Source organism: Lampetra planeri, chromosome 53, assembly GCF_965212315.1.
Source record: "Lampetra planeri chromosome 53, kcLamPlan1.2.h2, whole genome shotgun sequence".
In the NCBI taxonomy this organism is placed as follows: domain Eukaryota; kingdom Metazoa; phylum Chordata; class Hyperoartia; order Petromyzontiformes; family Petromyzontidae; genus Lampetra; species Lampetra planeri.
Window position 1 is genome coordinate 608,473 of NC_136159.1, and position 15,838 is coordinate 624,310.

The 15,838-nt window shown below is 45.7% G+C and overlaps 1 protein-coding gene across 1 annotated transcript; it reads left to right on the plus strand.

Annotated features, from left to right (window-relative positions):
- Positions 1-987: 987 nt before the first annotated feature.
- Positions 988-15,822, plus strand: LOC144734853 (dnaJ homolog subfamily A member 1-like). Its single transcript, XM_078617269.1, has 9 exons — positions 988-1,121; positions 3,182-3,350; positions 4,796-4,979; positions 5,263-5,367; positions 6,503-6,730; positions 9,446-9,560; positions 11,059-11,174; positions 12,045-12,145; positions 13,224-15,822. The coding sequence occupies exons 2-9, from the start codon at positions 3,219-3,221 to the stop codon at positions 13,434-13,436; spliced, it is 1,194 nt and encodes a 397-aa protein (XP_078473395.1). The 5' UTR covers positions 988-1,121; positions 3,182-3,218; the 3' UTR covers positions 13,437-15,822.
- The last annotated feature ends 16 nt before the right edge of the window (positions 15,823-15,838 follow it).

The window sequence follows — 15,838 nt, forward strand, 5'->3', positions numbered from 1 at the left end:
GGAATATCCGTGACGGGCACTGAGATCGACTCTCCATCCCTGCACCCGACTCCTTGTTGCGGGCTGTGTCATGAAGATGGTCTCCCCCTGCTCCGCTCTGCGTGGGGTTCCTCCAGAGTAGCCCAGTTTCCTCCCATAGCGCACTCCGCATGCCGCACCCCTCCCCTCATTAATATTCATGAGCGGTGACGTCACTCCGCATGCCGCACCCCTCCCCTCATTAATATTCATGAGCGGTGACGTCACTCCGCATGCCGCACCCCTCCCCTCATTAATACTCATGAGCGGTGACGTCACTCCGCATGCCGCACCCCTCCCCTCATTAATATTCATGAGCGGTGACGTCACTCCGCATGCCGCACCCCTCCCCTCATTAATATTCATGAGCGGTGACGTCACTCCGCATGCCGCACCCCTCCCCTCACTATTATTCATGAGCGGTGACGTCACTCCACATGCCGCACCCCTCCCCAGTAACCATTAACAGGTGACGTCACTCCACATGGGGCACCCCCCTCATTAATAATCATGAGCTGAACAATTTTTCTATTGAATATTTCAGATTTATTGCAATATACAGCCGTCCTTAGACGGGCAAAAAAGTTCATAGTATTATAGTATTATAATAGTATTATAGTAGTATTATATTATTATAATAGTACTATTATAATACTATAGTATTATAATAGTACTATTATAATACAGTAGTATTATAATAGTATAATAGTAGTATTATAATAGTATAATAGTAGTATTATAATAGTATTATAATAGTACTATAATAGTATTATTATAGTATTATAATACTATTATAATAGTATAACAGTAGTATATTAGTACTATTATAATAGTAATATTATAATAGTACTATTATAGTAGTATTATAATAGTATAATAATAGCACTATAATAGTATTATTCTGTCGGCATGAGTTGCCACGCGCTGACAAGAGAGAACTGGGAACCCAGGAAGCGGGATCCGGTTCCACGCGGGGGCCACAGCCCGAGATCACTTCCGGTTCCTCTCGGGATCCGGTTCCTTTTCGCCGCTCCTCCATTTATAGAAAAGCGTCGCCTCGCTCCCATCTCGTCGCGGACTCTCACTCCCCTCCGAGCGGCTCGGTGAGTCACAGACTCACGCACACAAGTGGAACCGAGGCAGCGACCGTTGTCGTCTGTTGTCTTTTTTACAATATATTAATCTTTTTTTTGTACCGCGTGAAGCGTTTTCCCCTCGCGATGCCCGCCGCGTTGCCTGGACGCGGCGGCCGCCTTCGACGTCGCGTTCCCCGCAGCGCCGCACAGGCAAGCGGCGTGGTCCTGTCAGGGTCCGGGCGTACCGACTAGGCCCAAGCCGGTAACAATGTATTTATTTGAAGAAAATCAATATTTGCGATCTCGTTTATTAGCGCCTTTGTTGCGTGTCATTCGTAAACGAGCAACGAAGCAATCCCCGAGTGAGAGACGTCGTTTGAGAGAGGGGTCGCACGCGCTCCTGGACCTCGCCGCCGGGCGCTCTTCACGGCAGATCTCTGCAATGGCGTCACGAGGCGGCGGCTCCTGCCGCAACTTTAATCGGGGGGATTTTTCCCGTCCATCGTGAGCCGAAGGCGTCCTCCACGACTCGCGTTAGGCAGCCCGGGATCACCCGGCACGGTGTTCGCGACGTTGGATTGTGCGTCCCGGCTTGCCTGTGGGGGGGGGGGGGGTCCTGCTTTCGGTTTTATCATCAAAAGATACGTTGGTCGTTTTCTCCCACGAGCCCGTTGTGTAACCCCCACGAGGCCGTTGTATAACTCCGTGCGTATCGAACTACCACCCGTGGTAGTGGGGGGGGGAGCAGTGGCGCATTAGCGCAGTGCGTTCACGTGAGTTCGATTCACATCCACGGCGAACATCGGTGGCGAGTGATGTCTGGGCCCTCCCGCCTCATCGCCAACTCGCACTCGGCAAAGACATTGCCAGGACTGGAAGGCGTGGGGAAGCCTTGATCCAGCCCTGGGCTTGCGATGGGATGTTAAAACAGTGACGTTGACGAAGTGCTGTGTTTTAGTGCGAACAGTGAAGTATTATAATCGGTTTCATGTCCGTATTTACGGATGCGTACAGTATCAAGGAACGAAAACTGACGCTGCGACATACCTTGACCCTTGTACGCCTTTGGGCTTATGCAATGTATCGTAACAAAGGCGTCAACCAGTTTGTTACATGATTGTACTGTATAATAGTGCTGTAGACAACCGCCGCTGCTGTTGCCATAGTAGGCAAGTGCATTGTGTTAGGGGCTTTCTTTGTTTGATGTGGTGTTGGGGTGTATAGCGTGACGTCGTGGGGGTTTTTATAATGTCTTTATATATGGATGCTGCAATTTAACACCAATCAACAAGACAATGTAAAGCATTTGTAGTTTGAGAAACTGGGTTGGGAATGTTGGTCTGTGCAAGCATCTTCTGGAAATCCTGTTCCGTCATTTGTGTAGATTATTTAAGGCCGAGCACTATAAATGGAAAGGAAACTTAACATACTGCACTGCTGTTAGTGGCGTAAATGACAGCACAGTTGAGTCATCTTTCGAAAAATAATACTTGCAAATGAACAACATTAGCCCCACCCACGATGAGGTATAAATATTTCATGAAAACTACGTCCGTATGTAGGTGAGGCTTACATGACAAAGCACAACCCGCAGTGTCGGCGTGGAAGGTTTCATTTTGAAGACCCGATTAGCATGCCGGTGTGCCTCTGGTTGTTTTAAAATTAACGTACGATATCGATGGCTAAATAGGGCTAACGATTTAGAAACGGAACTGCTAGTTTTTCATACTGACGTTAACAAGGAGTCTTGTTGTCATAAGTAAAGGTACAGCTCTTGAAATTGCTTGCTCACTCCACTGCTGGCGGAAGTACCTCCAAGTATTTGGCCTTGTGCTGTCCAGACATCTGGGAAGAGGTGTGAGTACCCACACTTTACCCCGCAATGTGTGTGATCTGCTCATGGACCAACTGGCGTATTCGTCTCTACGACTGGGAGTGGCCCTTGTTTCAAGTGCCGCGCCGGGAGCTCGGAGCGGCAACCTTGCTGTACAAGGGCAGCGTGCTAATGATTACACCGCCTGCTGCGGCTTTGTATTGAGGATTTTAAAAAACGTGTTTCTAACGTCTGCACTAAACCTGTTGTGCAGTTTGCTCTGTTGACGAAGGATTAAGCAGCCTAACAAGATGGTAAAGGAGACTGCTTATTACGATCTGCTGGGTGTGAAGCCGAACTCCACTGCAGATGAGTTGAAGAAGGCTTACAGAAAACTCGCCCTTAAGTATCACCCCGACAAAAACCCCAATGAGGGGGAAAAGGTATGGACCCCATTTGTTATCCTTTATCATCACCAGCAAGGATCATTTCATTCGTAATTAGCCTGCACATCTTCTCTAATTCCCATTTTTATGTCTGAGACTAATTCCAAGCATGTGCACTTTACATTTTTGTTCAAATTTTTTTGTTAATTGCTTTGTTTCTGACCTTTACGTCTTAGCAATTAGTATGCACTGAAAACATCTTTTAAGATTGCTTTTTTTGAGATGGCTCTGTTTTTCTCCTTCAATCATGAAAACCAATGCAGCAGATCTCCAATAATCCGCATTGATGTGGAGATGATATAGCCATCCTGTAATCCGCGGAGCACTCACAAATAGGCGGAGAAATGTTTGTACCGACGCGGTGTGCCACAAATTATTGGAGGAAAGCGCCACAAGATTGCATTAATCCTTGAAACATTCGTGGGTTACGGGGGATGCATGGCATGTGACTAGCGGATAAATTAAACTGCAATAAATTGTCGGATTATAAGGTAGTGGCTTTTACTGAGACACAAATGGTGCAGATCTGCCATATGGGTCTAGGTCAAGGGTTGGCAACCAAAATAAAAATAACAAGAATAGCCATCTTTATAATTTGGTTAAAAAAATCTCCACCCGCAATGCATGTGAATGCGAGCCGGTTCTTAATAAATAACATCACAAAGCAGTTCTTAAAGAGCCGAATGCAGCTCCAGAGCTGCAGGTTGCCGACCCCTGGTCTCTGAAAGGTTTCTTTGTCATATTTAGAGCGAATAGCCAAGTCTAGCAAAAAAAATATTGCTTTTTTTTAAACAAATGTTGATGCAAAACAGCTCCTGTGTGCTGATGCAAAACAAATCAATATTTCCAAATAAATAAATATTAAATCAGCATTTCCCTGTAGCTCCACTTCTGCAGCCTCAGGTTAGCCCCATCCATTTCTCCACTTTGTGGTGTTTGCTCCGTGAAGCCGTTTCAACCTTCTACGGTGCGCTGCGGATTAAGGGAGCAATCGTGAACTGGGAATAATCTGCAAATTACAGGAAGTCTGGATTATTGGAGCACGGTTATTGGAGTTGTGTATTGCTCAAGTATGTACACGTGCAACCATTTGTTAATCCACTGCTGGATGAGGGCCTTCCCATGCCGTGGGGGTTATTTAGCCATACTTACCCATCCTGATCAATGTGGGCAAGATGTGTAAAAATTAATCTTATGTACAGTGCGACATTTAATTTTGCCTCCCTTCCCTCTGGTGCCCATCACCCAGCCCCACAACATCTGACAACTTAATGTACCCTGTAGTCACCCATCCTAAGACTGTGCTTATCTTCTGGGGTCTGAGATGGAGAACACAACGGGTGGTTTGGTTGTAGGGTGTTATGTTTTAACGCTGAACAAAAAGTTGCAATTACAAAAGTATGATTATTCTACTCGTGGCTTCTGTTTTGTCGCATTAACAGTTCAAGCAGATATCTCAGGCTTATGAAGTCCTGTCAGATGTGAAGAAACGGGAGCTCTACGACCGGGGTGGGGAGCAGGCCATCAAGGAGGGCGGCGCAGGCGGTAGCGGAGGATTCAGCTCGCCCATGGACATCTTCAACATGTTCTTCGGAGGTGGAGGAAGCATGCAACGTGAGACAAAAGGTATCTGGAACACGCCCAATAGAAGTGTACCGCAATCTGATCCTAAAGTGTCTTTGTTTCGAATTGAGTGTTATATTTGTTTTGTGATTGAGAAGGCAATTTAATCTGAAGCTAGGGTGGGGGGGCTCATCCAGCAGTTGATTTAAAAAAGGGCTGAACATGTATCCCGTTTACATGCAGTGTGTGTGCTGGACATTGTAAGTGCAACAGTTCACAAGACTGTTATAAATGGCAGCGTGGCTGTTGTAGGAAGGTTCCACTGACACATGTGATCTTATTTCAGGAAAGAATGTGGTGCATCAGATATCTGTGAGCTTGGAGGATCTTTATAACGGAGCTACACGCAAGCTTTCCATGCAGAAAAATGTCATCTGCGACAAATGCGAAGGTGAGTCAAACTTTCTCGTGACAAAGCCATTATAAATATGCAAATCTCATTTATAAGTAACGACTGAGTTTTAGTTCATGATATCCTATAGAGAAAAATCTACATTTTGCGTTATTATGGTAAGTTTTTCTATCCAGTCGAGAACTTAGGGAGATGCGGAGTGAATTTGATGTTTCTGGGAATGCTTAGTTTGCACGGTGTTGGGTTGTTTGCATTCATTAACCGCATTTCCATGGCCGCGTTGTTTGCATCCATTAACCAAGTTCGCACTGGCAATTGTGTAGAAGTGACATTGGGAGCCATCTGAAAGCCATAAATATTCCGAGTACTTGGGAAATACAGATTTAATGCGACTTCATCTAGATACACAAATAAGTTGGTTAAGAGCGGTTAACTGCCGAACCATAAAAAAAAAGTTACGTTACTGTAAGCAAGTTTGTTCGATGAAATTCTTAACATCCGCATAATATACATTTCATAGACACATTATTTACCTTTCCGTGATAAATCTTGATATTTTTTTAGAGCCTTAGCATGGAGTTACTAATATTCTCGAGAAAGTTAGGGAGGTGAGACTTAGTTTTGGCACTTATTGAGAAGAGACAAAGTATATGTGATGAGCAGGGATATGGAGGAGATGCCAATTGAGGATATGAGGAATAGAGGGTCACCGAGGGTGAGATGAAAGGATGTGGATAGAGATACAGGGTTAGTTTAACACGTAGGCTTTCGCGACTAATGTTATCTGTAATAAAGGTTTTTTTTTGGGCTAGATCTCGTAAACAACACAGCCAATTAGGAAGGTTTGTCACGTAAACAAAACGTGCCAATTACTTACTGCTTCAGCACACCGCTGGTGTGTTGGAGAGTAAACCCACAACATTTACAATCCGAGTACGACATTTTGCAGGTGATGATGACATCCAGCTTCATCGGGTGATTAGCCAAAATTGTGAAGTCCTCCTGTTTTGGTCTTAATTGAGCAATGGTGACCCCATGCAACAACAACGGGTCTTTTGGCTTTGAAGAATGAGCGTGGTTTAATCTTAAAGCAACCAAAATGGGTGCCCCCGTGGGGTAATGACTGTATACTCGGTGTGCTGCTGCGTCTTCGGCGTGTTTGTGTTTTGTGCAGGACGTGGCGGCAAGAAGGGTGCTGTGGAGCGGTGCCCGGAGTGCCGGGGCTCGGGCGTGCAGGTGCACATCCGCCAGATCGCGCCAGGCTTCGTACAGCAGATCCAGCGCGAGTGCTCCGACTGCAGCGGGGAGGGAGAGCGCATAAAAGCAAAGGACCGGTGCAAGAACTGCAACGGGAAGAAGATCCTCAAGGAGAAGAAGATTTTAGAAGTGCACATCGACAAAGGTGAAGATACCTTTTTAAATCCTTTATATTAAGTTCGCTTGCTTGCTTGCGTGCTTGCTTGCTTATGACCGTGCAAATCTTTCGGTCGTTTTTTAACCCACTTCCCGTGATCCAATCGAGCTGACATTTTCCACACAGACTCGTTGTGCCAGACAATTAATGTTCGTGAAAAAAAATTCCCAAAATGTTACACTTTTTAGGCAAAAAAAAATATTTTACATATATTCAAATAGAACTCATTCATCGCTTTGGCTGAACGTCACAGTATAAGAGCCCAGAGCGTAACCCCTCCACAGGCCGTGGCGGAGTAGCGCAGTTGGTAGCGCCCTCGCTTCCCATGCCAAAGGTCGCGGGATCGATCCTTTATATTAAGTTCGCTGCCACGCATATAAAGGATTTATAGTGAAAAACGTTGTTTTTACGGGTTATACTTATTACCGATTGCTTTCGTCTATCGCAGGTTAAGCCCCGATTATTTTTGTCACAGCCAGTTCACCTCCAAGTTGATTTTAACAACTGCCCCCAGAGTAGCTTTAATAATACAATTAACCCTTAATTTTCACGCTGTTTATAATCGTGGTGTTGTTTGTTTGCATCAAAATTATTGCAGTGTGATTGGGAATTCACGGCGTTGTCTTAAATATTTGCGGCTGTATAAGACGACTACCCAACGAGAAGTACTGTATGTAGTATACCAATGCATGGGAGTGGCGTCGATGTTGAGACCGTGAAAGTTCCCCATGTGACGCTCCTCCTCAGTCCACCTGCTGCTGCTTCACTGACACACGAGCCTCGTTCCTGTACAGTTTTTTTTATAATTGGGCACCGTTTTCCCGCGAGTCATGGCCCTAAACGAAAAGTGACACAATACCATAAAATATTAATATATTCATTTGTATTTGCACTTTTACATATGTTTTATGTTCGTCATTATTAGAGGTAAGTTAGCACAATAATATACAGTATGTATTTTATATATATTAATATAGTTTGTTTAAACATCATATATGTTTATGCCCCCGACATATTTTCCTCGTAAGCTTTGAGTGTTAATATTCGCGACGTTCTGCAGGAACATATCCCCGCGAATATTAATATTTTTCTGTAGATAATTGCCTGGGCAACACCCACATTTAAGCACCCATTGGAAGCCAACTCGTGACCAGTTTTCCAACTGTCCATCTCTGGCTTTGAGTAACTGCTGTAGGGGGTGATTCCCAGCACCAGGCAATGTTCCAACCTCTGCTCATGGGAGTGTGATTCTCAGTTAATCTGAACGTCAGTCTGCCACCAAAACAAGGTGTATAAAATGTCAGTGCCCAAGTTTCTGCATTATAAAATTGTAATCTTTGGGTCTTTCGGTAAAGTCACGTAGATAGGTAAAAAAACTACGACGTTTCGATCGCAACACAAGCGGTCGTCATCAGGAAAAGGGGGTTGGCCTCTAAGGCAAACTGTTTATAAAGGTTTAAAATGGGCGTAGCCTAAGTGGCGGTAGCATGGGTGGGGTAGCTAATGTTAATGTAAGGGATTAAAAACGGTGTCCCCCAAGCAGCATGTAGGGTGGTGCTGCCAGGTAATTAGACACACTGGTGGTGGTGGAGGTTGCTGCTGGAGGTGATGGTAGTAGTGGGCAGTGATGGTCCTGGTGGTGGGCTTCCACCAATTAAAGGGCTGCAAGGTCTAAAATGGAAACACTACAGCCAGTTATGACTTAAACTGGTTGATAACGTCCTTCCAGTGATTGCTGAGTTTGTAACCATCTTCTCGGTTGAAATTGTGTGTGTATATATTAATGGCTTCATGAACGAATGTTTATTTATAGCCAGTGGGTTTGCAAAGTACCTTCGTCTTAAAGAAATCAATTTCGTGTGAGCCCACTGCATTCAAGCAATTATCAGCCACGGCCGCAGTATTGGTCCTACCATGTTTCGGATCTACCTTATGTTCACGAACACGGTCCGAGACATGTCGCTTGGTTTCCCCAATGCAACTGCTGCCGCAAATACAGCTTAGTTTGTAGACGCCGGGGTATTGCATGTCAGAGATCACATGCTTCACAGATGGGATCGGATCACGAATTTTATGTACTGTTAAATCGAACCAGGATCTTGTTTGCTCATGATTTTGGAATATTTTTGGTGACCCCTGCTATGTATATGGCAAGGTGATGGTTTTGATTGGGTCCTCAGATGGTTCTTTCCCAACGGTTGGGGTGATAGCTTTACGGATAGTCTGAATATCCATTCGTCTTGAGGGCTTGGTGTATGTGTTCCGGTTCACTGGCGAGGTGATGACGGTCGGAAATACATCGATCTCTATGGTGTAGAGTTTTGATGAGGGAATTCTTCTGGGATGGATGGTGGTGGCAGTCAGGTTTTAGGTAGGCATCCGTATGGGTGGCATTCCTGTAAACAGTGGCCCATTGAGCCATCTGGTCTCTTTTCGATTAAAACATCCAAGAATGGTAGCTTGCCATCCTTTTACAACTCCATGGTGAGTTTGATGGCTGTGTGTATGGAATTGATGTGGTTGAGGAATTGGTTCAGAGCTGGTCAGCCATGTGGCCAGATGGTTGCATATAACCAAGGTTCTATATAGCCAAACTTTTTTCTTAGCATTCCAGCTTCTGCTAAGATTTATTTATTGACAATTAACAGCGCCCAAGCTACGCGGTAACGTGTTGCTAATGGCTGCATGCCTGGCCGTGTACAGGAATGACCGATAACCAGAAGATCTCGTTCTACGGAGAGGGCGACCAGGAACCCGGCCTGGACCCTGGAGATGTCATCATCGTGCTCGACCAGAAGGAGCACGACGTGTTCCGCAGGTGTGGGGGGTGGGGGGCACTGCTGCGTCTGGCAGAGACGTAGACCACAAACACAAAACAATAATTGCACACATTTGTCACATGCACAGTTTTTCTATGACTTTTTTTATGTGGGCCAGAAGGATTCAGCAGTGCGGGAAACCGCAGACAAGCAAGAGGGTAGCCAGAATTGGCACAAATAATTGCCAAAGCTCTCCGGACCTCTTGGGATGAGTGGCCATTCCATTCATGAGTGTTTATACATGTGGGAGGAAACTGGAGAACGCAGAGAAACCCCATGTGTGCTAGCCGGAGTTAACACTCAATCTCCGTACAGATGGAGATGATACACTTGCTGTACTGCCAAGCCTGGGGAAGCCAGGAGATGGCAACCTCGCAGCCTAAAGGGGTTTGGACATTTAAAAAAAAATGTGAGCCACCAACCCTTGTCTCTAGTTCTGGACTCAGGCATGCAGCATAGCTGCCATTAGCCAGCTACGGGTTTTCTAGTAAAATACACATTTTTATTGGTTTAGTGTGTTTTTAGTCAATGGAAACCCCACCCAAACGATGAGCATACTGAATATAGTTTATTCACAGATTTCTGAGAATGTCCGTTGCAGTGGACACTGAACTTCCACCAGCTGCCACCATCTTGAATCCAATGTCTTCTGTAGCAGTAGTAATATTTTCCTCCACTAGGTTGCCACACTGAATATATGGCGTCGTCTGAGGTATACTGCATGCGCTTAGAGGCATATGCACTGTGGCGAGAATGATAACAGAATCACAACAGTGCACGAGTGGATGTGATGCACCGCTTCAGAGAACTTTGCCCATCAGCTGTCTGTCAGGCATGTCCAGACAAAATGGACATGGTGTCATTCATGTGTTTGGCTTCAAAGCAAATTGACTGTTCTCATTCACAGCGTCAGGTATTTAATTGCTGGGCAATATGTTTAACTCATTTGTTTCACGTAGCAAGACAGACTTCATGAAGAGAAACCAAAATCCGTTTTTTACTAAGTTTGGAACTATTTTTATGCCCTGGTGTTTTTCATTGTATTTGTAAGTCGCTTTGAGATCCCTTGGAATTTAAGCAGTTAACAAATCCTAATCCTCAAACCCGTATTGGGGTGGCAGGGTGGCGCAGAGGTAACACTCGTGCCTCTCAACAAGAAACGCCTGGGTTTCATTCCCAACTCGGGCTTTTCTGTCGAGAGTTGTATATGTTCCCCCTATTCTGCATGGGTGTCCTCCAATAGCTAAAAGAAACATATACATTGGTATTGGCCAAACATCCCAATGCTGAAAAATTACCTGCAAATGACTACATTTGGATTGCACACAGCTACATCGCCTCCAACTGTGAAAGCGTGACAGGGCCCTCCTGAAAGAGTCTTCAGACTGAAGTGGGGCTTTCCTGGGTAAACACACATAATAATCATGATAATCTTAATAAAGACAACTCTCTTGAGTTTCACGTGCACGCCGTTAAATGCGTTGTTTTCGTCCACAGAAAGGGACAGGATTTGCTGATGGAGATGGAGATCAGTCTCACAGAGGCTCTGTGCGGCTTCAGACGGCCCATCAAGACACTTGACAACCGCACCATCGTCATCACCTCCCACCCAGGTGCCTAAAAACTTCCCTTAACTCTACACAAAGTGATTGTTGCTAGGTGGTTTGCTTCAGATTGATAAGTATACATTTTAATATCCAACAGAGTTTTCAGTGCTCAAATCTGTATTTGGGTTGTTACCACGTGTTAGGCATTGTCTGATATTTTGGTTGAATTCAATTCCCGGAGAAGTTGCAAGAACATGGAGCGAAATATCGGCCATTGTAATGCGTGGGACAACACAAACACGCTTCTCAAACCCACTAGCGGGTTCCAGGGGCTTCCAGATGAGGTCTTCCGTGACCCTAGCCCCAGTTCCTCCGCCCTGCCGGCACACACACACCGTGTATAAGCTCAACGGCGTGTGCACAAACTGTCCACCACAGTTGCCGCTGCTATACAGCAGTCGGCGCAATCTCACTGCATGTGTCATGCTTTGGCAATTACGTGACCTCGCCAAACTGCAATGCACAATAGCCTTGTTTTAGGGCACAAGATTCAATATTTTGACCATGTTATTTTTCAGCATTAGGACTGAAACAACTTTATCCTGGTTTCCCCCCTTGGTAGGAATCATTAATACAGTTAAGGCCGTCATTTCTATAGTTGCCATGCGCCTCCGAAAATTTGTGGACAAACCCTTCATGATCATCGTGGAGGGTGTCTGGCATTGCTTGAGGGGCAAAATAAACAAACTAACCAATCTCCACAAATGATGAGAAAGTGATGGAAACGTGCATGCTGACTGGAAACAAATGAGGGTTTATAACACGCGTAGAGAAAGGTGATTCCTTGAAATCGTATGGAAAAGTGCATGCAGGCTGAAAGCTATTCCAAAAGTCGTGCATGTATCAATTGCCTTCCCCCTGTGTTTACACTCGCAGGCGAAGTGATCAAGTACGATGCCATCAAGTGTGTGCTGAATGAAGGAATGCCGTTTCACCGCAACCCCTTCGAGAAAGGGCGTCTCATCATCCACTTCAAGGTGAGAGAGCCAGGCAGCACGTACAAGGTGCACAGCTGCTGGTTAGGGGCATTTATATCGATGCAATCGGTGACCCGGCTTGAACACTTCATTGGCCATTTCAGATACTGATTGTCACCATCACCATTGCCTTCATCATTCGTTGCTACCGTTTCAAAATTGTGCGTCTAAATGTTAGTGTGCTTCGTAGGTTTGAGTGGTGTTTTTGGCAGCAGAATCAATCATTGAGTGCACTAGTTTCAGATTGTAAGTCGTGAAATGTGAATGGGGGGGGGGGCTGCTTCTGTTTAGTTTTTCCATGTCCTAGAATTTGGAATATCTTCTGCTGGGTCAGAGCCCACCATGCTTGTGTGAGCTTGAGCAGAGGGATGGTCGACTTTTGTTTTGATGTGGTGATAGGGGTGGAGTGGTGTTACAGTGAATTACGAATCAGGCAACCCGAGTTTAATTCCCAGCCAGGGCTAACAGTAGTGAACTATATCAGAACAGGTCCTAGCTCCCCCTTCACCAGCCTTCACTGACCGGTGGTGTGCAGTATAATGAAAAAAGAACCCCAACATGACACGGAGATGCCTTGATCCAATATTGGATAACAACGATTTGTTTTAGCATGGCACACTCCACGCCAGAGCATCTCGGAGCACTTTACACTCGATAAGTGGCTTGTATTTCATCTCAAACTTTTGAAACGGTACCCCAAGTGGCAGCTGTCCTTGTGTATAGCACAAGGTGACTTGGCACCTGGCCGGCAAGAGGACATTGGTCGACCAGTAGGAGGACGATAATTGAAGTGTAATGCCAATTGAATAACTTGGGAGTAATTTTCAAACTTGGTCCATGACACGATGACCTACTCGTTGTGAATGACATCACCGGATCTTTTCACGTCCACAGTGAAGTAGACTGCGTTCATTTTATGGTTAGTGCACCAGCCCTGTTAGATTCTGAGAACCTCTGCAACGAGTGGTAAATGCACTACTGCTGGTTCCCAAAGAGCTGTACACACATGCAAGCTGGCACCAAAACAACAACTGTGCGACGTCGCATGGACCAACTAATGGGATTCGCTCACTCACAGGTGTCGTTCCCGGAAGCCGGCTGGCTGGAGGTGGATCGGCTCGGCGAGCTCCGCTCTCTCCTGCCCAGCCCTCCGGAGCCGATGGTCACCGAGGAGATGGAGGAAGCGCATCTCACCAACATCGACCCGACGCAACGGCGCGGGCACAACGGGGACGTGTACGATGACGAGGACGGCCCGCAGCACGGCGGCGTGCAGTGCCGTACGGCCTAAGGGTCTGCCCCCCCCCCCCCCCAAGCCACCAACCGCCACACACGCACACGCAGCACATTCTCTACATGCACGGCTTCATGCCGGTCACTGTAAGCGCCAGTGCGTTTGTTGTAAATCCCATCCCTATGGCAGATTTTTCATCCTCGGCGCGCACAATTGTTCTCTCGCAAACCGTATAAACCTTGACGCGCGTTCATGTCGTGGTGGCGTTTGGTGTGTCACGGCCTAAAATAGTTGCTCCGCTGTAAACCTGCTCATTCGTCATGAGACAAGTTTGCGATGCAGGGTAAAGATGTCGACGGAGTGATTTACCTGAAGGCTGCTGCATAAACCAGTTGCGGAACGGAGTGGGAATGGAGTCAAGGAGAGCATGGAGTTTGCCAAGCTGTGCTTGTACTAAGAGGCTGTCTTTCATCGTAACATGAAATATCTTGCCAGCATTTTCCTGATTTATGTTTTGGTGAACTTGTGCCCAAGCTCATGAACCGGGTCGGTCAGCAGATAGATTTCATTTTGGCTCTATGGCACTTTTTTTAGTGGATCACAAGATACTCCGAGAATGGTGGGGAGCAAGGCATTGTAACCACAGCTGTATCGAGCCAGTGCTGGCATCTGTTTCGTTTATACTTCATAGCCTGGAATTAGCAGCAGCCTTGTTGTAAGTGGTTCCTGAGATGTATAATTTCCTACCGGTACTCACCTTGATAGCAAAATCCAACATGGCTCATAAATAAGTAATGAAATACCTTGAGGGGGGGGTTATTTTAAACATTCTGTAATCCAGAAGCGATACGTTTCACATTTGCCAACACGCAAGACTCGTGACAGTAAAATGACACCCTTTGACACAAGGCGCTTGCTCCATGGTCTGTACAGCAAGCTGGTATGTGTTAAGCATGCGACCTACTGACCCCTGCCCTGCACCCATCCACATCACAGCTGACACCCGCGTTGCCACGAGAGAATGGCCTCTTTGCTGCAATAATATTCAGCTTCCAATCTGCTTGGTTTGTTCGAATTGTAAATTTGTGGTTAAATACTTGTGGAATTTACTCATTAATTCACGCTAAGTTGTCTCTTATTCAGGAGGGTTGACATTTAGCAGCTTTGCACAATACATAATTTAAGAAAAACATGTAACTTACATAGGTTAATAGTGGAATACCCTGCGAACTGCAACATATACTGAAAAGATAACCTGAAATTTTAATGGATGTGCATTACCCTCCTCAGCCTACCGCTGGTTTTGGTCGATTTACCGTATGGTCTTGGAAGTCTACTTGGTAGGTTTTTGCCGCAGTGAATGGTGCCGGCTGCCACTTGCTCATCAGCTCGATGGCTGCACACTCGGGAGTTTCGCTACACCTCAAACGTGTGGGATGCAACAGGGAGCACTTTAGGGTGTTCTGGGTGCATAGGTGGACTTTGTTTGGTAACTAAATATTTAAAATACTGTCATGGCAACTTCACCAAACTTGTAAAGTTACACCTTGCCATTTATAGCCACGTGCTCTTGATGAAGGATGTTGGCCAGGTTTAAATGAAAACACAGGTGCCACGAATGGTGGCACTACCAGCCAATGCATTTAAAACATTTTCTGAGCAACCACTGGTAACCACAGTGCCTCAAAGTAGTATAGAGTTTGAGAGGGGAGAGGGGGGGGGGGCGTGTTTGTTTTACAAAGGTGTAATTGAGCCAGCCTTTACGTCTTCTGCAACTGCCTGTGTGCATATTTGCAAATAATTTCATTGGAACCTGCAAAGAATCTGACATGAGTCCACCCACCCCAGAATTTGCAAGACTTGCTGGTGCAGTCGGAACTGATGGAATTATGATCACATCTCGCCACATTTGCGAATGCTGCAAGTCGGCACTACGTTTGAGCGAGGACAGTGGAATGGTTTACGGTAGGGGTGTGGGATTGTTTTCCACTTGGTTACACGTTTCGATAATTGGAAACACGTTGAGCCCTAATTTGTTATGAGATGCTGCCAAAGTGTTTTCATGTCACCTACCAGAGCTATCCGAAAGCCCCCCCCCCCTTACCTGCTTTAAGGGGAGTATCGCAAATTGAAGTGTCCTGATAAAAGTCGGCATTGTAAAAATATATATACCTTAAACCCAGTTTGTCATCCTTTTGCCACTGAGGAGGTTAAACGTCACCGTTTGATTTGGGTTATTCCAGCGGCAAAACCAGGGACCGAATAATGATCTTTGCACTTGGCGAGGATTGCAGAGCGTGTTCACAAAACGAAGCTGTCTAGTTTGGCCGTTGCAAGAACATTCATTTCTTGTAAAATGTTTATCTAAAATAATCTGTATTGTAGAGTATGGTGTGTATTATAAACATTAAAAATAAAAGGGGCTGAAGCCCAATCCAGTGGCCAGGTGACATGCATCG

Coding starts and splice junctions, on each gene's coding strand:
- LOC144734853 (XM_078617269.1), top strand. CDS start 3,219: ATGGTAAAGGAGACTGCTTATTACGATCTGCTGGGTGTGAAGCCGAAC. Junction 6,731..9,445: donor AGAAGTGCACATCGACAAAG/GTGAAGATACCT, acceptor GGCCGTGTACAG/GAATGACCGATAACCAGAAG. Junction 11,175..12,044: donor CGTCATCACCTCCCACCCAG/GTGCCTAAAAAC, acceptor TTACACTCGCAG/GCGAAGTGATCAAGTACGAT.